The sequence below is a fragment of the Polypterus senegalus genome, chromosome 15, assembly GCF_016835505.1.
Source record: "Polypterus senegalus isolate Bchr_013 chromosome 15, ASM1683550v1, whole genome shotgun sequence".
NCBI classification, from domain to species: Eukaryota; Metazoa; Chordata; class Cladistia; order Polypteriformes; family Polypteridae; genus Polypterus; species Polypterus senegalus.
Window position 1 is genome coordinate 126010283 of NC_053168.1, and position 26077 is coordinate 126036359.

At 45.1% G+C, this 26077-nt stretch overlaps 1 protein-coding gene across 1 annotated transcript in view; it reads left to right on the forward strand.

Annotated features, from left to right (window-relative positions):
• The window catches only part of pkhd1l1.1 (PKHD1 like 1, tandem duplicate 1), a 149528-nt gene that overhangs the window by 41806 nt on the left and 81645 nt on the right, over positions 1-26077 (forward strand). The window contains exons 28-40 of the mRNA XM_039736590.1: positions 1687-1806; positions 2918-3070; positions 3357-3478; positions 5202-5334; positions 6171-6354; positions 8084-8226; positions 8422-8526; positions 8942-9130; positions 12417-12587; positions 17340-17557; positions 19603-20590; positions 23534-23782; positions 23868-24017. Coding sequence (XP_039592524.1) covers positions 1687-1806; positions 2918-3070; positions 3357-3478; positions 5202-5334; positions 6171-6354; positions 8084-8226; positions 8422-8526; positions 8942-9130; positions 12417-12587; positions 17340-17557; positions 19603-20590; positions 23534-23782; positions 23868-24017 — 2925 coding nt within the window. The remainder of the gene's footprint in view (positions 1-1686; positions 1807-2917; positions 3071-3356; positions 3479-5201; positions 5335-6170; positions 6355-8083; positions 8227-8421; positions 8527-8941; positions 9131-12416; positions 12588-17339; positions 17558-19602; positions 20591-23533; positions 23783-23867; positions 24018-26077) is intronic.

Genomic DNA, 26077 nt, shown 5'->3' on the forward strand with positions numbered 1-26077 from the left:
TTTTTGACTTCCTCTTTCTCTGTTGGCGACTCTCCCACTGATTTTCCCCCTAGAGACTCTGCTTGTTTACCAGTCGCTGCTGTGCCAAAGTCTTCTGACTTGCCAGGTTCCACCTTAGCCACAATCGTAATTCATTAACACAGAAGCCATTAGATGGCATCGTTCTATAAAGAGCACCATGAAACGAAGCTTTTCAAATTGAGATTTAAGGTACAGTCATTCACAGGCAGGTTCTGTGACTTGTTAATCAGTGGCAGGGGTAGAAATGGCTGCCTTGTGACTTGACGCATGGGCTGGCTGGGCCATGAAGCTTTTCCTGCTTCTGATTGAAAGTTCTGGCTTGCTTAATCCACCAATACTGTATTTACCTCAGCTTATCACCCACTGCTGCCAGTTCTTCTTCTTCTTCTTCTTATTGTTTTTATCTTATTCCTCTTCTCCTTTCACGTCTTGATGGCAAAGTATTGGAGTGGTTAGCACATCCTGCTTCAAAGATCCAGCATCCTGGGTTCAAGCACTATGTCTGCCTACTGTCTGTAGAGAAGCTTCCATCCATAGGTGGCACCCCTCAAAGTTGTGTGTCCCCACTCACAGTTATGGGTCTTGAGCTCAGGCCACTGGATTACGAGTGTGGAGTATTAACGGAGATCTTCCACCCTCCTTTCTTGTGACCAGTTGAGCTATAGACTGAAGGTGAACCTTCTTTATGCAGAGGGCTTTCCCCATTTCAGTCTCACTATGCTTGTTTTTCTTTGACTAAATGGATCCCCGATGAGCCCCCAAATGAAACCTTTGCTTGGAGCTGTCCTGGAATGGGGCTGCTGCATGTGAACCTTGGTGGTTGGGGTCCTGTAAAGGCTGGCTTATGAGTGATGCATCAGGTGCTGCACACAAGAGCCACACAGTGAAAATGGCTCCAGCCTTGGAGATGGCAGGTGCACACGGTATTGTCGCTGCACACAGAAATGTTCTGACTATACAGCAGTGCGGCCGCAGTGCTCTGTATGCACATTTTTACATTTCCAGGAAAGGCTGGCAAAGTCTGTGCCAGAATGATGGATGAACAGGTCAACAAAAACCAAGGAAGGCCTGCAAAAACCGAGGACATTATACTCGCCCTGCCTTTGCCACTTTTGCTCATTGGGTCTGACACTCCACCTTCTCTTTTCCTTGCTCTTGAAGTCAGTAAAGACTGGCACAACACTTTCTCCATCAGTAGAGTCTCATATCCTCTGCCATGACATTGTTAACTGTTAACCAGATGCTGCCACTTGCTGACTAGGAGACTGTTAATGCGCTGATAGATGAGGTCACCTCCAGTGTAAATGTGTTTCTGTTGCTAACGGCGAGCCAGCGTGATGCGTTGAGGTCGGTGAGCAGATTAAACCAGGCCCTGGTAAGTCGAGCTGATGGACTGGTGACATTTCACAGCCAGCTTTCTCCATCTCAGGCTCGCTACAGCGTGTTGTTAGGCTGGCAGACACAGCAACTTGGAGCATCTGGAGCGTGTGTGTGTGGCATCTTGTGCCCAGAGCTGCTGATATAAGATGCCCTGAGCTGGTTTAAGTGGGTTGGAGATTGTCATGCTGTTCACACATAACAGTTATTTTGAAATGAATTCCTTAATAAAAAAAAATTGGGTATTTGAATGAACAGATGTTAACAGCATTAAATTCTTTATTTCAGGATCATCAGCTCTGGGAACCATTCTGACAATAACAGGCACCAGACTGTCAAGTTCCTCGGCCAACGAGAGCACATCTGTTTCTATTGGAGGAGCAAACTGCACTGTTACCCAGATAAGCGGTATGGAGTACTTTAGGGACTTTCAACATGCGTGCCAACCTTACAGAAATGACGTCATTTAGAGAGTCAGGTCAGGTCAGGTCAGGTTGGGGAAGCCTGCACCCATCACACGATGAAACATCTCGGGATCCTGGTTGGTGACTCCCTTGGTTGGCACGCTGTCCAGTTCCACCCTCCAGAAATGACCCTCTATCTGCCTCATCCAGGTGTTATGTGTGTGATGCGAAAGTTTGGTGAACTTTTTGGGCGTAACCCGATTTGTAGGTGGTCCGAGACGTTCATGACCCGAGGTTCCACTGTATATGTGTGTGTGTGTGTGTGTGTGTGTGTGTGTATATGCACATACATACATACATACAGTGTCCTCCACAATGTTTGGATCAAAGACACAATTTGTCATTTTAAACTGTGGAGCAAATCAAGTTAATATAATGTCTCTGTCCCCAACGTTATGGAGTGTTGCTCCCCAAACACCCAACACAACAGACACAGGCACAAGTCCAGCAGCGCACAAGGCTTTGATTTTTAACGGGGAACTCATCCCTTTCTTGCTTTTCCACCTGCCCAGCCCAGTGCACAGACTAAAGCTCAATAAACACAAGTAATGCACCGAGCACTTTGTCTTCTCTCTTTTCTTCCTCTGTCTTCTCTTCTGCCTCCATTCTTCCCAGCACATTTCGTCCTCTTCCTCCCTGACTTTGGCTCTCAGAATGAAGTCAGGCGGCTCCTTTCAAGCTGCAGCTGGCAGTGCTCCAGGTGGCTCCTTAGGGAGGTCTGGAATCACTCCCAGGGGTAACGAGAGCCCAAAGTAAGGCTCACCCGCTTCCCCTGAACCCAACAGGGCATTGCCAGACTCCAACTCTCATGCAACCCAGGGGGGCTGCCACCTAATTCTGTGGGGGAGACCCTGCCCTTGGTATATCTGCTCTCCTGGTCCTTCCACTACAACAGCTTCCCAGCCAAGAAGGTCACCTGTCCATCCGTCACTGTGTCTGTGTGTACGGTATATGATGTAGTATCGTGTACATATTGTTGGAATGTTTGTCTCTGATTGAATTCACTCAGACTTTACAAATATTACAATTACTGACCTCATTATCGTGTTGTTTAGACACCCAAATCACGTGTGAAGTTGGAGACGCAGTGGCTGGATCCGCTCCAGTGACGCTCTACGTGCCGGACGTCGGCTTGGCTCAAAGCCCCTTCACCTTCACCAACCTGCTGGGAGTGACGAGTGTGTCCCCTCTGAATGGCAGCATAGCAGGTAAGAAGATAAACGAGGATGTCGGATTCGGCGGTGGCTCTTTGGAGTGCAGGGGCTGCTGAAGGTGCTCTGTGAAGTTGTCCTTCAACATGGAGGTGACAGCTTTATGTGTAACATGATTAAGGCAGCAGATTGATGAGAAAGAGAAAAGACTCGAAATTTAAGGAGCACTGCTAGCGAAGGATGGGAAAAGTCAAATGGATTTTTGCCACGTAGCTTACGGTGAATAGCAGAAAGGTGGGTAGGACATGTGCTTCATTTCTCCTCATTATGTGTTTTGTTTTAGGAGGGACTGTACTTACGCTAACTGGATACGGATTTGGCCCAGACACCACCATCACAATGAATGAGCAGCGTTGCACGGTTTTGAAAGTAAATCGAAACGCAGTCCAGTGCCAGACGCCTGCAGTGAGTGTTTACCTCCACATTTCTTAATGGTCTATCGTGCTGCAGATTCATTGAAATATTCCTGATAGTTTGGACCTGCTGTACTGTCAAAGCTCATCACCATCACCACCACCACCAACAACGTTCATTTCTTCAGCACATTTTCATACGAGACGAATGAAGGTCAAAGTGCGTCACAGCTACCAAAACAGACGATAGAAAAATGGAACAAACCAGTCACATTACCTGCTGAAGTCTGATAACAGAATAAGTTTAGGCAATGTTTCAAATCCCTTGCTGTACTTACCGTACCTCGATATTGTTCTCTTGCCCAACGATTCCCTCCGTTAAGCGTATTCCTGTAAAGCTGCTCAGACGCTGTCATTTCACCTCCTCTCCTCTTTCTTTGAAAATGACTCTCAGCGTGCCTCCTATGCCTTGTGTGTCTCACTTCCTATTTTGATTGTGTTTCCAAAGCCAAACTGACCGATCAGATTGCTCTGAGGCGCTACTGAGGGTGGTGAAGTTAGGTCTGACTATTGCTGGCAAACAGCTACCTTCTGACTTGGAAAGGTACTCAGCTTTATGAAAGACCTCGTCCATTCTGCACCCTCGCCTTCCTTCAGGACCATTGGCACTTAACCCACTAGATTCAGAGACAGGCAGTTGTCTGCTCACTAAGGGGGGCTTTTCTTATAACTGCCATCTTGTAGCGGTCCGGCGCCACTAAGGTTCACACCGTCGATGAGACGGCACTTTATCTAATTTTTTTGGTGGAGATTCCAGGGACATACCCAGCTTTGGCCACAGACACAGAACCAACGAATGAATAACTAATCTATTAAATGAAAACCCAATACACGACAACAACAATCAGACAAACCTCCCCTTTCCCCTGCGGTTTTAACATAAGAATGAACTACAACAACAAACACTCACGACAACGTTCTTACACAGTCAAATGCTGCAAAAGTGGATGAAGTGGTTTGGTGTGAAGATGACAATCCTGAGAACAGCTTCCGTAGAAAATGAGTGAAACACACCTACCGGTAATCCTGAGTGGCGAGGAGTGAGATTTTCAGGAGCGTGATGACTAATCCACCACTATACACACGACAGGCAGGCAGGCAGGCATGAGAAAGACTGTCCATTCATCCTAACGGGAAACGATCCTTGGGCACAATGGACTTTTCAGACAACACGTTGGACAGGATACACAAAAACACCGATCTCTCTTTGCTCCGTCAGGCCCCCTTTTTCAGCTTTCCCGCTGACCTCTTTCATCCCCAGCTGCCCCTACTTCCGTTTCAGTCATCCCATGTGAGTAATCCCCCTTGGGCTGCTGGGAAATGGAGTTCTTCCCACGGTAGCACTGATACAATCTGCTGCTGTCTGTAACAAGCGGTGTGTCCCTCGTCTCTTGATGGAGTTGTACCGTTGTCACTAGTTAGTGATAACTAAGCAACTAAGGATTTCGTTCTACTACAGATTCACTTGAACTTGCAGTTATATCATTAATCTACTGTAATTAAAGCATTGTTGGGTTGGTCCTTAACAAGACGATAAAGGCTCTTGACCAGGAGATGACCGCACAATGAATGTCCTGAATGAAAGAGCAGACAGAAAAGGCAGGTGGTGGTTGAATCAAAAGGTCTAAAATGTTAACAAAAAAGCCACTCAAGTAAGAAAACACCCAACAGAAAGCTTTAACCAACTAACAAAGGAGACTTTTTGTTTTGGACAGGCAGCTCCTGGTGCTGTCACTCTGACGGTGAGGACGGCTGGAATGGAGGAATCCCTTGACATGACTTTCACATACAACATGGCAGTGACCCCCATCATTGAGAGCATCAGCCCTCAGACCACTAATGTGAAGGGTAAGTGTGTGTCTCGACTTGTTAAATCAATATTTTAAAATAGATAAATAAGGTATGAAAGGCACTATAAAATAGATAGAATTTGGTATAGTAGGCATAGATAGATAGATAGATAGATAGATAGATAGATAGATAGATAGATAGATAGATAGATAGATAGATAGATAGATAGATAGATAGATAGATAGATAGATAGATAGATGGCAGTGGGACGCGGTCGGATCGTCTCGGTTGTACAGCACGTGACATTCGAGCAGAGCAGGTCCAGCATGTTGTGTCCACAAATCCAACGTGCTAATTGAGGTTTGTTTGTTCCAATGCCTGCCTGGTTAAGTCGACAGCATTGTAGGGTCAGAATGATCGAGTCATTAGAGTATTTGTACAGGGCGAGTCCTTTACACCCTGTGTAACAAACGTTAATCAGGATGACGTCACTTAACTCCCTAGCCTGTGACGTGGACACATTTGATATTTTTAACACATTTAAGACTTTTTCACCCTTATTCAGTCACTCAATTCCAGTCCCCTCTGCCTTTTCCACTCCGTCTGATGGCATCAGATAAAAACTGTCCAGCGTTAACCTCACATGTAAAGTAAGAACTTTAAGCTTGTGCTCCACAATAAACACATGTCCACAGTGCCTGAGCTCACCATGACATGTAAACGTTCATCCATCTTATTTGGGAGCGACTGATCGAGTAGCGTTTGATGCAGTGGTGCTGATTATTGGCTGGTAAGCAGTACTCATACCACGGCTGTTGTGCTGCAGGCCTCCTCTTAAAGTGCTTCATCTGTTTGTCCAATTCTAAAACTTAATTTATTTTTTATATCTTTAGGGAACACCAGCCTTACTATTTCAGGAAGCCAATTTGAGTCCCAAAGCTCGGTCTTAATCGGCAATTCAAACTGTGAGATAACCGAATGGACAAGCAGTACCATCATCTGCACTCTACCAGTCCTCCCACCGGGCACCTACAATGTCCTCCTGAAAGTTGGAAACTGGGGATACGCCAAAGCGAGGTACGTCTCTGTCTTGGTTTTCTTATCCATCTGTCAGGTGGCAGTGAGAAGTCACAGGGAGGTGACATCAAGCACACTGTATGGTGTGCCTCACTGGAATGTTCCACATGAAGGAAGCTAGCGGGCTCGCTACAGGGTGGTCTTCACGAGCTTTCTTCACATCTCTGGCATTAGGAGAGATCCTTTTCTATCTGCCCTTTGTCTGTCCCAATCCTTAACGAAAGCCCATTCGTCGCTGCTTCTTTCCCTGCACTCCTTACACGGTACACATGAAGGACCTAAACACGTGTGTATAAATACGTGTTTTACAGCACAGTGACGGCCATGGCTGTCTGGGTACGCTAACTCGGGCCTGCACCATAGCACATGTTACACCAACTTCATTCAAAAGGAGTTTCGTTCTTAGATTCATTACCTGAGTGGTGACTGTAATTCACAAAAACAACCTGGCAAGTAAATAAAGATCAAAGAAACCAAAGCCAGTGACAGAGTCCTGACATACAGCCTCCTACTCGGCCAGCTGAGCTGAAGGAGAAATCTGGCAACACATGGGCCAGCTGGACAGCCTCTTCCACTTCAGCAGACTCCATGAAGAACTTCACCATTCCCTGAGTTTTCCAGGCCCCTGATTGTTGGATATTGTCCAGCTACCCGGTGGAATTTTAATATATGAAAGTGCTCCCCACATCACTGAGAGTTCATCGCATCAATGACGCCTGTCAAGCTGAATCCAAGGACTTGTGGAGGTTTGCCCCATTCTGGTCCTCACAGCACTGAAATTGGACCAAGATGATGTTTCCTCATGTATGGAGAGCCCATTATCTGTGTTCCTTGGCTCACTCCAACCACAGAGTTTTGTTTTTCGTGACCACAAGTGGAATTAGTTACATGGATAGGACCAACCAGCATAAGGTGCACTGAGTCACTCGTTCTGATGTTGTTCTTTTAGCCCCACCGTTGTACTCGGCTGCCATTTGTCCCCATGTTATTCTGCACAAGCCTTACTAGCCTCCAGTATAAAGTCTCTCTTTGTGACCACAGGACTATTATTTGTGCTCACCCATTCTTGTCACACATGTGACACCCTGAGCAAGGCTTGTATTCGTCATGCCAGCTCGTCTGCCCATTGCACCTGTCAACTCCATACACACCCGCAGAATTAATTTTTACTGGATCAGTTTCTTTTTGGGAATTCTGAGGTTCGTAACATTGAAAGCTGCAGGTAGACGACAAAATATTTGGGTGCTGTGGACATACAGTGTATAGTGTGACCCTTAAAGGAGCTTTTGGAGACGCAAGGGACACCACGGTGTGTCAGCTGTCTCCCAGTATGAAAGGTCTTCATGATTTCAGGGAGGATCACCAGTTAGGATGTTGGTGTGATCTCGTTCAGCCTGCCAGAGCTCAGACCACTAAATTATGGGGTCCTGCTCCCATCGTATCTGTGCACCCTGTTGCCCTCTCACCATTCTAATGATGTCCACCTCATTGTCCATCGGTCCTTACTATTGTGACTCAAATGCCATTTCCCCATTTTAATAATTGCAGTTATGAACGGAACCCTAACTGTGATCAACGGCTGCTCGTACTGTCAAGATTTTTTACTTTGCCAGCCAACCTATGGCACCTGCCGGCACAGGGCAGGAGGGGGGACTTCTCAAGCAACAAGGCTATTCAATGCCCCACCGTAATGCCCGTCTAATTTGTAACTTTGGTCTCTTTTGGACAGCGATGGCGTCAGCACTTCTATCGAGTATGTTCTGGAGATCAACAGCGTGTCTCCTCTTGAAGGCTCCATGTACGGTGGCACCACGATTTCAGTGACGGGCTCAGGGTTCAGTACAAATCCCAACGACATGCAAGTCTTAATGGGTAACAATTATTTTTTTTTTAATTGCACTTTTCTGGTTGAATTGCCATAGACAATTTAGCGATCTTGGAATAATAAGGCATTCAGTAAAAAGTATTTTCTAGATATTCTGAAATTGTTTATTATTTAGAGTCTTTTAGTCTGAATCAGACGTGCCTTTCACTTTCTTCCTCTAATCTTCTCTTATTTTACCCAAGGGAACAACATCTGCAAAGTAACCGCGGCCACAGAAAGCGAACTGGAATGCGTTGTTCAGCCTGTTGGAAACCTCTACAAGGTCACCAATCTTGGCATTGATATCAGTAAGTGTGACGACAACCATAACCAAAACCGAAACGAGAGGTGCTCATTTAAGACATTTAGAAAGGCCGCGTGAGCCTCAGAGTCCAAGGTGCCGAATGGTTACAGAAATGCTGCTGTTAGGTTTGACTTTGGCCAGAACTCTTTAATAATACATTTTATTCATATAGCGCCTTTCCCATGCTCAAGGCACTTCACAGAGTTTAAGAGAGAATGGCAGGGTATGCAGTATATAGCATTGTCTTTGAGCACCACTGCTCTAGACTGGCACCATGGAAGTGAATGTTCCCCGTCTTGCCCAATGAAGCTGATTGGTGGATCCTGGCCAATGCAATGCTACAGCAGATTATAAGAGGTTGACAAAGCAGAGATGGGAAGTTTTGCAGGTTTATTAGAGCTTGATCTGCTTCCTTCCAGACAGAGGCATCGGCTACGCTTGGACGCCGTCATCTTTGGAGGTGTTTGTTGGAGACACGGTTCAATGGCAGTGGCAGGCTCAGTCCCTCATTGGTGGAATTGGCTACCGGGTTTTCAGCGTTGCCAATCCTGGCGATACCACCTTTAGCGGCCGGGGATTTAACAGCGGGCCAAGCAGGACACCATCTGGTAAGCTTCACAGTAAACTGACTCCAGACCCCTGTAGAGATCAATGACCTGCGTGTTGCCATGCATTTCAAAGTGGCAACCACACTCTCGACATTGAATAATTCTACAAAGGTACGTTTTAGCTATGGATGCTAATATTAATAATTAGTACTGTAGTAAAAGCCTTCCAAAAGTAAAGAAAAGTAATGGGAAAGCAGGCCACCAGTGATACCAACCAGTGGTCTCGTATTGCTGAAACAGAACAACCCTGCTGCCCAGTGGATTCAGACAGCTTCCAGACCCCATTGTTTTCTGCACACTTCACTGTGTTGTAGATTTAACTCGAAATGGATCAATTGGCCATTTTGGCCCATCAAGCTTCACACAATAATCCATAATGACAAAGTGACAACATACTTTGAGGAAGGTTTGTAAATTTATTAAAAGAGGTCTCTCATTCATTGAAATACTCTGAGCCTTAGCTCGGTACTTTGCACCAGTTTCAATCCTTCTTGGGTAAGTCTCTACAAGGTTGGCACACCTGGAATTGTGCATTTTATCCCATTCTTTCTGGCAGATCCTCCTGAGTTCCGTTAGATTGGATGGGAAGAATCAGTCAGCTGCCATCCTCAGGTCTCTCCATACGTGTGCTGTGGCGTTTAATCTGGGACACTCTTCGGTTGGGCCACTCAAAGACACTCCTAGACTTGTCCTGAAGCCTCAGTTGTATGCTTTGGGTCATCGTCAGGCTGAAAGTTGAACCGTCAACCCAGTCTGGCATGCAATCTGGAGCAAATCTTCTTCAAAAACCTCTCTGTGTGTGGCTGCTTTCATCCTCCCCTCAATAATCTGACCAGCCTTGTTTCAGCTCTATGCCCCCTGTCATTAGACTGCAAGCCCAGTCTGAGGTGGCGTGCACTCTGGAGCAGGAGTTCTTCAAGGACATCTCTGTTTTGGCCGCATTCATCCTTCCCTCAGTTCTGACCGGTCTCCCTGTCCCTAAAGTGCTAAAATAAAAATAGTCCAAAAACATTTATGTCTAAAGTTCTTGAGATGGAGACAAGTGGTGCAATAACAGAGAGTGAACTTTCAGTCCAAGGTTTGTGTTAGACCAGCATGACTAATGAAAGGCAAGCACTGAGTAGGAATATTAGTAATAATATCAAACTTTAAATTCTTTATCAGCCATGACAGTCATCCTGCTGATCAGTCCCAGGGATTCCTGGCTTAACTAAACAAAACAGCCTGCTGAATACGAGAGGCTGGACTTTCAACTACAGGGACCAGTGAGTGTCGTGGCTCGGACTTCATTGCCAGCTGAGATGTCATCAGTGCGGGAGTTTGCATGTTCTTCTCATGTTTGGGTGGAATCCCACCAGGGACATAATGCACAGGCCAGGGGTCCCCAGCTCCGGTGCTCAGGTCCGCAGGTTTTCCTTCTAATCCTTTTTCTTAATTTGCTGCTAATGAAATTCTTTTGAATTCATTTTAATTGACTTGTTTTTTTTAATGATTTGTTCCTCTGAATTGCTTCATTTCTTTCCTTAAACGGCACCCAAAGAGAAATGAAATGTGAAGTAAGTGAGCCAACAGAAGACCACCTAAGTCAGGGCCTCTGATTCCAACCAACTTCATTCCAACCAGTTGCTCAGTAAAGGATTAGGGTTAGGGCATCAAGTCTTATTGTTAATTAAACCCGTTCTTTAATTCCAGGGCTTGTTGCTGCTCTCATTGCGCCATAGCAAACATTTCCTACGTTGTTGATTTTCTCTTTTCTAGGAGCTCTGGTCAAATGTTTTGGAGTCGTGAGCAGATCAACATTCCTGAGATCTTCAGATAGATAGATAGATAGATAGATAGATATATGAAAGGCACTATAAGATAGATAGATAGATAGATAGATAGATAGATAGATAGATAGATAGATAGATAGATAGATAGATAGATAGATAGATAGATATGAAAGGCACTATATAATTCAGATAGATAGATAGATAGATAGATAGATAGATAGATAGATAGATAGATAGATAGATAGATACTTTATTAATCCCAAGGGGAACTTCCCATACTCCAGCAGCAGCATACTGATAATAACAATATTAATTTAAAGAGTGATAACAATGCAGGTATAACAGACAATAACTTTGTATAATGTTAAGGTTTACCCCCCCCGGGTGGTCGTATAGTGTGGGGTCTCCTCAGTCTGTCAGTGGAGCAGGACGGTGACAGCAGTCTGTCTGATGCTGAAGCTGCTCCTCTGTCTGGAGATGATCCTGTTCAGTGGATTCTCCTTGATTGACCGGAGTTTGCTCAGTGCCCGTCGCTCTGCCACGGATGTCAAACTGTCGAGCTCTGTGCCTACAATAGAGCCTGCCTTCCTCACCAGTTCGTCCAGGTGTTAGGCGTCCCTCTTCTTTATGCTGCCTCCCCAGCACACCACAGCGTAGAAGAGGGTGCTCGCCACAACCGTCTGATAGAGCATCTGGAGCATCTTATTGCAGATGTTGAAGGACGCCAGCCTTCTCAGGAAGTATAGTCGGCTCTATCTTTATTTTATCTGTTTCTTAATTTTCAGATATTGTGTGGTCGACACAGTTTGCGGGTCCTGTTTTAGCTCATTTTGTATCTCATGACTGGCTGCTAATTAAGGAAAAAGAAACAACTGAGGGATGTGAGTCTTCAAAAGCAGGTCAATTAAAATGAATTCAAAAGAAGTTAATTAGCAGCAAAAACAGATCACTAATTAAGAAAAGGGTTAGAATGAAAACCTGCAGCCACTGCAGCCCCCAGAACCAGAGTTAGAGACCCCTGCCATAGACAATCTGGTGATGTAATTAACGTCTGGCACGTGACCCAAAGTGTGTGTGTGTGTGTGTTGGCGTGACTTGTAGTGGACTGGTATCCCATCCAGAGGAAGGCTCTGGATATGCACACCTGAATCAAATCTGACTGATGCCTGTGATTGTCGAGAACAAGCTTGATGAATGGATGAGCTGCTGACTACAATACAGCCTGATCACAAAAACACAGAGGCCAGTCTCACATGGCAAAGCTGCCTCTGAAAAGGAGTGATTGGCACCTGTATATCCATCACCTTCATGCTGCCCTAACATTAGAGACCAAACAGCCACGTGAGGCTACTTGAAAATCAAATATGTCCACCCGTATAGAAGCTTCCAGCCATTGGTATACATCCATCCATCAATTATCCAACCGGCTCTATCCTAAGTACAGGGTCTGCTGGAGCCAATTATACATTCAATAACAACTTCATATTATCATTTAGTTTTTTTTCTCATTTCAGGGTTTTTCCAGTACCAGTTTTTGGTTCCAGGGGTGTATTATTACAGCAGCGGCTACATCGACGCAGCCCAAACCACATTCCTCCAAGGAGTGGTCACCGTCCAGGCCTTTCCAGACAGCCATCAGCAGGTTCACATCTCCGTCGCTGGACAAGAAGCTAATTATGTGCCAAGTGAGTATCGTTACCAACTTTCTTTCTGAATGCAGCAGCTGTTTTCAGCTGCAAGAAAGGAACTTTTTGATGCCAGAACTCAGTTAAAACAATGTGAAAGAAATAACAGGACAAGGTTAGAGATTTAGGGCACCTTGCAGGAAAACCATGTAAAATCTAAGCAGTAAATGCAAAGAAAACACGTGTTATAACACAAAAAAGTCTCATCCTGACTTCCGACTTAGCTAGACGGACTAGGATGGCAGCTCCTCTGAATTTAAGGCATTCTGGGAGGAAGAGGTGAGTCCAGGTGGACAAAGCCAGGAAGTTATGTCAGATGGTGTCCTTTCTGCAGAAGGGAAAGAAGAGAGGTTGACACTATACAGTGCCACCTATTGTCTCACTGGTGAATTACTGTCACCTAAGCCTTCAAGCTGTTACCGATGTGCACGCATGTGACACAAGAAAAGTTACAGTTTGACCCTCTTACAGGCACACGTGAGAAAAGCGCAGAGCCTGCCAGATTGCTAGCGGGCTGAAGTTGCATCGGGTTGGTAGGAACTGAATACAGAGGCCTGTTGGAGCAGTAGGGATGGAGGTCATGTTACTCTGGAACTTGTCAGAGAGGCCCAGGTCTCTGGTGGACGTTACCTCTATGGAAATGGAGTGGGAGCTTTGATGTGTGGAAAGTGTCAAAGAGGGTGAGAGCAAGAAAATAAGGAGAAGTGAGATGGAGATGATCCAGATGATCCAGGACACTTGCGTATTGGATGATGGTGAAAGAAATTCATTTCTGCCGTAGATTTGGTCAAATTTTTGTATGCCCTTTTGGGATATCAGGTGCAGCACCATCAGAACGTCTTCAGACTCCTTTCATCGCATTTTGTTTACGTTGCAGCTTAGTGCTAAATTTACTGAAGTTCATTTTTTTTCCCAAATCAAACACTCACTACCGCAGAATGGCAAGACAAAAATAGGACTTTAGAAACTGGTACAACTTAAAAACTGACATATCCCATTGACACACGTATTCAGACCCTATACTCGGTGCTTAGTTCAAACCCATCAGGCAGGGAATGCCGGCCTGGAGTCATCAGGGGTCTCACACGACACGCTTCACACACCTGGATTTGGGGAGGTTCTGCCATTTTCTTTCTGCAGATCCTCTCAAGCTCTGTGAGTTGGACGGAGCTCATCAGTGGACAGCTCTTTTCAAGTCTATCCAGAGATGATGGAGGACATTCCCAGAGTTGTCCCCATGCCACTCTTGTGTTGTCTTCCCATTGTTCTTTTAGAAGGTGAAGGTTTGCCCCAGTATGAGGTCCAGCGCACACTTTCATTAATGATGTTTCTGTATTTTTCTCCGCTGAGCTTCCCCTTAAGCCCCATTTTACAGCATGATTCTGCCACCGCCATTAGGGTGGTATTGCACAGGTGATAAGCTGTGCCTGGTTTCCTTCAGAGATCCTTGTTTCTCACAGTCTGAGAGGCCTTTAATTGCCATTTTGCAAACTTCAAGTGTGCTTCCACTTGAAGCTTCCATGCTGGTAGGCACCTGTCTGGTCACTCTTCCATAAAGCCCAAATCAGTGAGGCATTGCAGTGATGGCTGTCCTTCTGGTGGTTTCTCTCATCTCCATACAGGTACTCTGGTAGAGTGACCAGTGGGTTCTTGGCCACCTCTTTTACTGAGGCCCTTCTCCTACGATTGCCCAGTTGGGCCTGGTGGAGAGCTCTAATAAGATTTGTTGTTGTTCCAAATTTCTTCCATTTAAGAATTATGGAGGCCACTGTGCTCTTGAGAACCTTCAGTGCTGCTGCCTTCCCCAGAGCTGCACCTTGACACAATCCCTTCTCTGAGCTCTGCAGGCAATTCCTTTGGCCTCCTGGCTTGATTTTTGCTTAACCGTGGGACCTTCTACAGAGAGTGTGTGCGCCTTTCCTAATCAGTCCAATCACTTGAATTGACCACAAGTGGACTCCAAACAAGGTGAAGCAACATCTCAATGACGATCAATACAATGAGATGCACCTGAGCCAAGTCTCAAGTGTCAGAGGAACGAGTCTGAATACTTGGGTCAATGGGATATTTTAGCTTTTTATTTGTAATACATTTGCATAAGTTCCTAAAATCCTGCTTTTGCTTTGTTATTCTAAGACATTGAGTGTTGTTTGATAAGAAAAATATGAACTGAAATGATTTTTGCACAAAGTTGAAAAATAACAAAAGATTTGAAGACTTTGTGAAGGCACAGTAGACTTATACCTTGTGGGATTACCTTACCCTTTGCGAAGGACAGCCGGGTCCCATGCCCAGCAGGGATGCCCCTGCTGCTTATGTTCCGGGGGAGCCACCATGGGCAGTCCAGTACCTCCCCCGGGACGCTTGGTGGCAGCCTCCATGGCTGACGGTGAATCCCCAACCACCCGCAGGGCTCCATGGGAGATGGAGTCCTCCACAGCCTGGTTGGGGGCTCGGATGGCCGCTAGGGGGAGCTACATGGACTCAGCAGCCTGGCTGGACGAATCTTCAGCCCCACCCGGAGGTGCAATTAGGACCAGGTGGTCAAGCACCTGGAACACTTCCGGGTGGGTTATAAAAAGGGCCAGCCACCACCACTCGAAGAGCCAGAGTTGGGAGGAAGGAGATGAAGCTTGAGGAGGAGCGGTGGTAGAGGAAGAAAAGTGTGTTGTGGTTCAGTGTGTGGTATTTGGGACTGTGGGTCCCGGGGAAGACATGCACCCACGGGTGAAGAAAAATAAAATCTGTGTGCATTTTATACATGCCTCCGTGTCCTTCTGTGTCGGGTCAGGCCTTTGTTACACCTTATTACCTTTTAGAATCCATTCACAAGGTCACAAGCGCATAGTACAAAGAAAGTCTTCTATCTCCCTCAACTGAAAACAGCAGTACAGTACAACAGATAACAATCACATCATTATATTACACACATTTTATATCTAATTAACAGAACGGGCCTCGTCCTCTCATGGCCTGAATTGGAGTGAGAGGATTATGTTACGTTATATTCCTACATCAGCACTGGGGCCACAATGGGTAGGCTGGTACAAAACTGGCCTTTTCAGAACTTCTTCATAATTAGGTGACATTAAAAGTGGTGCCCCCAAGGTGTTGGAGCTGGGGGGTCGCTGCTCTTTTTAAAATACATGAAGAGTCTGATAGGAATATGAAGAACAAGCTGGTGGCAGTTCACGATGATTCCAGACTGGGTGGGATGGCAGATAATCGCTATAAAGCAACCTGGGCAAATTGATGAAGGATGAAATGTAATGGTGGTAAATGTAAAGAACTGCAGGAAGGAAGCAGTGATGTGAGTTTTGAATGTGCATTGGGAGGGCTGAGACTTGAAAGTTCATACAGCTCATGAGAAGGACCTGAGAGAAGTGGACTGGAGTGGCAGAAGGCTGACAGGGTGTTAGGTTACATAGCACCCTGATGTGTAAAGTACAAGTCCAGGGAGGTTACACTTACGTTATATAACACGCTAGTAAGGCTGCACTTGGAGTGCTGTGTGAAGTTATGGTCTCCATATTACAAAAAAAGACAAAGCAGCACTAGAGAAATTCCAGAGAAGAATAAATAGGCAGATTAGAGGAGGGCTGAGCTATGAGGAGAGACTGATGGAGTCGATCCTTTAGGTTTGAGCAAACAGACATTGAAGTTCCTAAGAATTACATTTTACACAAACATAAATTTCTCCTTACACCTTTAAAACTCGACTCAATGTTCTTTTGAAATATCCAGGCAAACAGTCGTGTTGACCTTAATGGCCTGTTCTCTTCAAAATTGTTTTAATATTCTTATATTCTTTCATTCCTTCCTTCATTCATTCATTTTCCCAGCTTATCTGAAGTCGGGTCATTCAGGCAACCGTCTCAGCAGTAAGGCCCATTTGTCCTGTTCCCCAACCCTCACTTGCCATCTCATGCTGTGGGATCCCAAGATGTTCTCAGGCCATCTTGGAGATGTAATCTTCCCAGCAGGCCTCAGGTCTTCCCTAGGGTCTCCTCTTAGCCGGTTGTGTCTGTAAAACCTCCAGAGGGAGGCTTTTGGGAGTCAATCATATCAGATGCCCTAACCACCTCAGTTGGCTCCTCTTGATATGGGGGTCATCAACTCTACTTTGTGCCTCTCTTGTGTCTGTGCTGCCCACCCTATCACCAAGATAAACTCATTTTGGCCACTGGTACCCCCGATCTTGTCCTTTTGGTCAGTACCCTAAGCTCATGGCCGTAGGTGACAGTAGGGATGCGGATGCAGAGGCGTAGCTAGGGTTTTCAGTGCCCGGGGACAACTGAAGATTTCATGCCCCCTCCTGTTTGCTAAAACCTTTCATTCTAAAATTTCGTAACATCAATTTGGTGCCCACTGGATGCTGCGCCACTGTGCGGATGACTAGCAAATCGGGAGCTTCACCTTCTGACTCCACTCCTTCTTGACCAATACAGATTAGTAAAGCAACCAGATAACTGCACCCGTCGCCCTGTTCCGTCTGTTAATCTCACCATCCCATTTACCCTCGCTCATGAACAAGACCCCAAGATACTTCAACTGTCCTCCTACTCTCCACTTTTTTCCTTCCACAGCCTCACATTTGGAGATTCTTACATTTTTTCAATTAAGATGTCCACAGTACTTTTCAATATTCTTGATGAAGATACCATATACAGCTAGACAATATGCTTCGGGTTGTTTTGTTTTATTCATTAATGTTATAACTTAAGGTAACACAATTCTTCTTTTTTTTTATAGCCACCCCTCGCTCTAGACGTGACGTGAATGATTGTACAGAGACGGCTCTGAACTGCAGCTTGACATCTACCCTTAACACAAGCGGAGACAGCTTCTTCTTCCATTTCTCCAGTTGTTACTCTCCCACCATAACAGGCATCAGCCCCTCCAGTGGGACCATCTATGATGTGCTCACCATCATGGGCACAGGATTCAGTGATATTGCCTGTGCTAATCAAGTAAGCATGGAGAGTTTTGGTTGTTTTGAATGTTTTTATGATTTATCCTTATGTGTGGTGATGTCACCACAACACCATTTTGTCTTCTAGATTCCTCCATTTTCTAATCAAATTTGATGTTTGTTGCCATGCTGCTTTCCATTAATGTGACCATTGGCAGTCAGGTGACACACAAGTCGTGTGATATATTATGTCCCACCTGCTTAAGATGGAGGCACACAAGTCTTGGCATCCTTGTGTAGATCTCCTTGTGAAGATATGCTCATAATACAGTACATGTGTCCAACACCATGTATCCATTTTTCCAGCTATTTTTAAACAATGGATATTATGAAAACCACCTGAATCACAATGTACCTGACCCTTACGACTCCTCCTGCAGGTGGTGGGCCACTGGAGGATAAGGTGAGGAACACAGTGGTGGTCTATTTGTGGACCCACTGGAAGACAGAAATTAGTTGAGGAGCTCAAAGTCGAGTAGCTGCTCCTCCACATCAACAGGAGCCACTCGAGATGGATAATTAGGACACCTCCTGGATTTCTCCCCATGGAGCTGCTTCGAGCATTTCCAACTGGGAGAAGACCTTGAGAAAGACCCAGGCCATACTGGAGAAATGATATCTTCCAGCTGTTATGAATTTGAGAGTTACCAAGTACAAAGTCATGGAAAATGCCCACCAGAAGGGAAACTCATTGTCAAACCCCAGCTCATGATAAAAAGGACCACATGGAATATTTTAGAAATAAATACAAAGAGTTATTAATTCAAGCATGCTTTTGAACAAAGGTAGCTCAGTGGAGCACAAATGGCAAAGGAGTTGCCTGAAATGAGTCAAAAATGGAGAATGAAGTCAACATCAAATAAATCACAAAAGAATGATATTTATAATTTTTGGCAAAACAGGGGATAAATCTCTGAGAAGTGATGTGTTTTTCCAAAGGAAGAGGAAATGGAGGCTGAGGTAGTGATGCATAAGTAAGATGCTGTGTCATGTGACAGTGATGATACATTGTACGGCTAAAAATATGAAGACAGCCCACCAAATGATGGAGCTCAGGTGTTACAGGAGCATCAAATCAAACACACAGCCATGCAGTCCCCGTTGACAACCACTGGGTCATACTGACTTTAAATATGGCACTGGCACAGGACTCCACCTTTACTACAAGTCAAATGCCTGTTCTTTGAGATGTGCCCCGGTCAACCGTAAGAACAGTTGTGAGGAAGCTGAAGTGTCGAGGAGCAACAACAGCTCAACCATAAAGTGAGGGACCATGCAAATTCACAGAGCTGGGCCACCGAGTTATAGAGCAAGTTAAAAATGGGCTCTCTCTATGGCATCACTTAAAACTGCCTCTGAAAGCAACCTCAACACAAGAGCTGTGGGCCAGGAGCTTCATGAAACTGGGCTTCAATGGCCAAGCCCAAGATCACCATGCATGCGCAATGCTGAGCATCGGCTGGAGGGGCGTAAAGCACACCATCATTGGACTCTGGAGCAGTGGAGACTGGAGTAATGAATCCCACTTCTCTATCTCGTAGTCTGATGGATGAATCTACGGTTGGTGGATGACTGAAGAATTCAGTAGGCACTATGCAGTCCTGAAAGTTGCAAAGCTTGAATGGATGGGGGATCATGGTAGGGTTTATGCTAGGACCCCTGGTCCCAGTAAAGGGTACTCTTAATACTACAGCATACCAGGACATTTTAGACAATTGTGGGCTTCATATTTGGAGAAGGCCCTTCCCTGTCTGAACTCAAGTGGATATCACAGAGCCCTGACCTCCACCCTGCTGAACATGATTGGGATGAATTGGAATGGCCTTTGTGATCCAGGTCTTCTCGTCCTAAATGCTCTGAATGGACACAGAGGACAAGAGAAGAGTGGAGGCTGTTATGAGGGGAGGTGGTGGTTTAGGGACAGACTCCGAATAAATTCAGATCACTTCGAAATGGGATTTCCACAAACACTTGGTCCTACAGTACAAAGTTTTGTGTCTGGAGTAACAATTCTTAAATTAACATTTTCTTTTTTTTTTAAAGGTAACTGTCGGAGGTCATCCTTGTGAAGTCATTAGCAGCACATCCACAGAAATTAATTGCACGGTGAATCCAGAAAACGTCTTGCCCGTGGGTATTGCTGAACGAGTGGCCGTGAGGGTGAATAATCTGGGCAATGCCATCAGCACAATCATCAATGAACTTGATCGCCGATTTGTTCTGTTGCCGGTTATCAGTTTTATCAGTCCCAGTGCTGGATCAACCACAGGACACACACGGGTGACCATTCAGGGCTCTGGGTTTACGGGACACAACAGCTCCTTAGGAGTGACAGCAGTCAACTTGGCCTGCGCCACTGTGTCTGTGAACTACACAACCATCATCTGTGATACAGCGCCCTCTAGTGCAAGAGCTGGGACAGTTCAGGTTTCAGTAAATGGAATCTCTGCGGCCTGCCATTCCGACTGCTCTTTTCAATACACGGCATCCTCAACTCCTGCAGTCGAGAGTCTGACCCCCAGCACAATAGACAGCAACTCAACACTCCTTTCTCTTAATGGGACAGGCTTTGGAAACAACACTGAAGATGTCATCGTCTTCATCGGCAACTTTACCTACCAGCCAAGTGAGGTCACTGACACCGAGATCACCTGCCCCATTGGGCCGCTGCCGGCTGGAAGTTACAATGTGAACGTTGTGGTGATGAGCAAAGGGTTAGCCTCTGGCAGCCTCACCATATCCAGCGTTGCAAGTGCCACGCTTTCACCAAACTCTGGGAGCATCCTCGGCGGGACAACACTCCTCATCGCTGGGAATGGATTTGATCCAGGCTACACGACCGTCTCCGTGGGGAGCGCCCTTTGTCCCATCACGTATATTTCAACAAGTGAAATTGAGTGTGTAACACCTGCGCATAACCAAGGAAACGTGAATGTGATAATCCAAGTTCGGTCCACCGTCTACCCTTCATTAAACTTTCTGTACTCGCAGACAAACACTCCGGTCATCAGTCTGGTCAGTCCAACAACAGGTAGGACCACTGCTTACCTACTAAAAGTGCTAAGGATGTGATCACATCGTTTAATGAAATAACAAAAGACAGACAGACAGACAGACAGACAGACAGGCAGGCAGAGGTGAAAGGCCCCGTATAATAAGTGTCTGCACTTCTGTTTAGATGGGCTTTCTCCATAAATTAGTGGACACGCGGTGCGTCTCTGGTCACAGTGATCCAATTTCGACTGGATCAGTCAGTTTCACTTGTAGTTTTCTAGGTGTAAACATGGTCGCTCTGTTCACTGTTTGCATCAAAGAAGAGCAGCAAGCAGTGATTCACTTTATACCAGTGGCTGAAATCCATTGAAAGCTTTCTGCACAATATGGAGATGGTGATTTTCCATGGCAGAACATTTAAGAATGAATTGAGAAGTGTTAAGCATGAAGGAGGAGAGGAATGCCAGTCCACATCCACCTTCAACGGCAACACTGGGCAAGTCGCTCCCATGATTCCCTCAAACCGATGAAGATCTCAGCCCCAGTGCACCTTCAGCCCATACAAAGCAGATCACAGCTCGCTGCTCTTCTTTACTGCAAATGGAGAGTGAAACAGCCAAGTTAGAGGAATACTCCGCTGAAAAACGATATTCTGTTGAAAATGCTTTATAGTGATTGCTGAGAAAAAATGTTAATCTCATGCTTTCATTCACAGTGAGACTAAGTAGTTTGTCATATAATGGAATCTGACATTCACCACTGCTGGAAAACAGCAAACAATGTGAAAATGTCCATGGAAAAACGGAAAAAAAAATGTCACTCATAATCCTTATGTCTGTTATCAAGTCGAATGCTCAACACATGCAAAAAGTATGTGTTTTTTGATAAAATATTATTAACAATTAAATTGTCTTGTTAACAGCACAACACATTTCCACAATTCTAGGCTTCTGATTTGAAGACAGGGCTTTTGACCAATCAGTGAGGAGGAGTCTTCAATTCAGATGCTCCTTCACTTGTGTGTGAGCATTCCTTGCTCGTTCATGAGGAAATTTTCCAGAAGTGGTTATATTAACAATATTTTAATAAAAATGCATGTTTTAGGATGTCATGAGCAAACGAATGGATGACCTTGACATGAGATGTTTTCATAGACATTTGATACGGTTTTCTGTTGTCCTGTCTGTGGTGGCCACCTACTGTTACTGTTGAGTCATAAACTTTCTTACCTACTTTGAGCAAGAAAACATCAGCTTAAAAATGTTTCTTGTCGGTCACTATAATTACATGGTGTTATCATGAGCACACTTTAATCATTTATTTTACTTTTCTCTTTGCATTTTTTTTGAGATCCATGCATCTTAAGAGGGGTTTTCGATACCCAGGGAGTGTAATTTTTCACATTCGCTTTTTGTTATGTACCTTCCTTTGAAAGTTAAATATTGTAATCGCCTTCTCACTGCACCATTTCTGAATCACGCAGGGACGCTGCCTTTTTGTGACAGGAGCATCAGCCGTTTCCTAGGCAACTTTCCCAGAGTTCTGCGGGAGTATGATGTATGTCATTGTCAGTGCGGCCTAAAAGATCTGGTGCTCGTGATACGAATTTATCCGGGTTTGGATAAAAATGTTTTTACTTATAGCTTTCTGTTCTTGGTCTCCTAACTTTCTTTTTGTGCAACCTGTTTCGGATTTTAATCTTCGTTTTCTGGCTTGGCGAATGATCGGTTTGTCTTTATAATGACCCCTGCTTGTATTCCATCTCCCTATAATTAAACTCTATTCGCTGTCTCTTGTTGAAGGTAAGTCACAGGTAGCAGCTGCAAAGATGCTCAGGTTCTCACTGTTTTTAATCGGTGATTTTTTATTTATTTATTTTATTTTGAAGACCTCAAGAATGCCCCCACCCTCGACTCGGTTCGCAGACACACACATACAGACAGGTTATAGAGGCTCAGATAAATCGATGATAAACTATATGTTAAACCAATAAAGAAGCCAATTATTAAACAGACAATGTATATGCAAAAGCTGTCCCCAATTTCTCAATGGCAATAATTATTTCACGGACACTAAACAAATTACACTTGATGAAGCACTGAGCACAAAACAATAACCACTGACAACGCTGTCCGCAAACAGTCTGCTCCCACCGAGTTGACGTTGGTGAAATGAATTGAGCTGCCCAGTGAACAGTTTCCTGAATGTTATGAAAGTTTTGTCCTACCATGTTCCGGTTATTGCATGAAGATCTGTAGAAAGCGGGACAAAGATGTTTACCAAACTCCAATGAAATTACAGGAACAAGCAGGCAGAGGACAAGCACATTAACCCAGAAAGAAACTGCAATCCATTGGGTGATTTGTGATACAGAAGTGGGGTGAGACGCGTAGAAACAAATAGATGTACAGTAGGTGACTGGGATCCCTTTCTGTGTCTTTCGGTTCATTTTTAAAGGCTGCACCTAATCATCCTTCTTCCCAGGAAGCCCTGCACCACTCTGAAGCTGCTCAGTGGCGTTAAACTACTGAGGCTGCTGGGATTTGTAGGCCATTTAAGCAGCGCTGTTACAAACATCTAAACAAATTATTGTTTTCTGGGTGGAGTAACTCCTAGAAAGTAACAAGAGAACCTGAGTTATCAAGGTCGGAACCTGACTTCTGACACCCCATGTTTCAGCGTGTGCGCAGGGAAAGCTGGATAGCCTATCCAAACACACTGATCACAAACGTAAGGAGAGTTATTTACTTACCCTTGTCAAAGTGAACGGAATTACTGTGTACTGTCAGAAAGTCATGCAAAAGTTACAATGTGATAGACAGAGTAATAGATGTGAAAGTACGCGTCATTATGCTGAAAATACTTGGAGCACACACACAAGCATTAATGTCCATCTTGACGTAGCATAGGTTGAAATCAAGCCACTCTCGTTGGATGAATGCTGTCTTCGCTCAATACTTCTTCATTCACTCTTTCGTAGGAGCTTTTGGAACTGTCATCTCCATTAATGGATCCAGGTTTGGCGCTGCAGTTCAAGACATCTTTGTGAACATCGGAGACGTCCCTTGCATTGTCGAGACTGTCTCTGATTCCCAGGTTCTGTGCTCAGTTGGAAGCCACTCAGGCGGGTCCTTCCCAATTGTTCTTCGACATGCCGTTCTGGGATACGCCTCATCCAGTGTCTCCTTTGAATATGAATTGCTGATTACGTCAGTCACACCAAATGAAGGTACAAACAGAATCATCTTAGGGTAAACTCTGCCTTCTAAAAATGTTTTTCATTCATTTGTCTGATGTGTTTCTTTGGACTTCAGGGAGCTTTGGCGGTGGTTCCATTCTCGAGCTGGAAGGAGCTGGATTTGATGGGCTGTTCTCACGCGTATCTGTGTGCGGCGGCTCGTGCATAGTGGACACGCAGAGATCTAACACAAGCACCTTGTATTGTGAGGTGCCACCTTCTAATGGTAAATCTGTTTAAACCCTGCTTAACCCTGCTTTGGACATTTAAGAAGTGAGCTGTGGCTGTGAGCTTTTTACGTTGCTCTTGAGCTGGATAAATGTAATGGTCAGGCATACACAGAGTGTCACTAACTTGATTATGGCCATCCACTGGTGGCCCATCATGGGGCATAGCCACATTGTCACCCAGTCATTTTTAGCTTAATTAGTGTAATTAGCTTTGCATTGCCTGGCCTCCTTTTATCTTGAGTTCTTCCCATACCTGATGAAACAATTAGCATCAATTAAATTTACTGCTTCTGGTAACTAAATGCGATTGGAAATTGTAAAACCCTGTCCATAGTAACCAACCAGGACAACACAGAATCAAAGGAAACTAAAAGAAAAAGCTCAAATACCCGTTAACACATTGACTGCTGAATACGATGTAACCATAGTAGACAATCTATACATGGACACCACCTCCGACTTATCTCATAGAGCATTTTTGGGCCTACAGATCCAAGTCTACACTGTGACCACAAGGGGGTGCAACTGAGCCCCAAACACCAGACACAATTACATCCCACACAGCCAGGAGTGCAAATAAAGGTTATTTATTTATGCAGTACCTTAACTGAACAGACAAATCACAGTCCAAAGTTTAAACACCACCATTATGTAAAGTTTCCTTCTTTCTTCTCCTTTCCTTCTCGTGACTCTGACTCCTCTAAGTGAGATGAGATGGCTCCTTTTATGTTGGACCCAGGAGTATTTCTGATGTCACGACATAGCATGACAGAAGCACTCCCTGGTCGTGCGGAAGCTCCCCAAAGTAGGACAACCTTCTCCCAGCAGTGCCCTCAACATGGTTGCCCTTCTGAACTACAGGTCCCATGAAACCCTGTGAGAGTCCAAACCAGGGCTGTGCCAGAGTACCACTGCTACCTTTTATCCTGGGGGATAAACTGTCTCTGATAGCCAGTCTTCCCCCTGTCCATCCATCATATGATTGTCCTGACTGGGATAGGAAGCAGCTCGGGTTATCCCAGCTGGGTTGCTTCTCCACTTACACACTCCATCCACTCTGGTCTCCTGGCTGGGTAAGATTTCACTCTCTGTCTCAGTCAGGACGCCAATCCATTCATTCAAGGATTTACAGTGGGTACATCAAAGAGTACAGGCCGTTTACTGATGCAGCACAACATGTTGGCGATGGCTTACGGGCAACATGAACACACACAGCACGGCTCTCTGCAGTTAGGCTAGTTGAAGTCAAGGTTACTAAACGTGGACGCTGTAGTGTGGGATTGCACTATTGTTGGACAACGTGCTGTAGTGAGATTTCTTTGGGCAGAGGGAGTGTAACCTGATGAAATTCATCAGAGGATGTTGGCTTCTAGCTGTTTGGGTAGTCAAACCTTTACGATGCCTCAAGTCATGATGCACTATGGCACGCGCTGATCCATAGCTGATATCCAAACATGCAGTTAAGCGGACCACACAATCCATCAGTCATCTCTGATGAAGTCATTTGCCATGCTGATGTGGGCTTGTGTGTGCCGTGGCGATGGTTGACCAGATCGAGCTCCATCGGTTACACTTGTTCTTCCCGCTTTAAACCTTTTCGACTTATTCATGAACTTTTGGTTGAGTCCTGCTGGTTTCTCTTCTCTACTGAGCCAACAGCCTTTGGTGGATTTTAACATTTTTCAGTCTCTCTGCCCAAAGAAATTTCACAATGGCGCAATCCCACAGCAGAGTGTCCATGTTTGTTTGTCCTGACGGCAGAGCGCTGCACTGTGTGTGTTTGGACTACCCATAAGCTCATATTGCCTTACTTTTTGATTTATCCTGATAGGATCAAACTCGTAGGCAACGGATGAAAGGAGAGGACACTGGGCGTCTGAAAGAAGAACGAAAAATCAGAATGACCTCACAGAACAGAATATTTATTTGTGAGAATATTAAGAGAAATACTTGAGCAGGCCTTTAGTGACCTCTTGGGCACGGCCAGCAGAAGTGTGTCTGTCTGTAGTTTGAGAGGTTTACTTACCGTGGCAGTGACATTCATGTGACTCTGGTG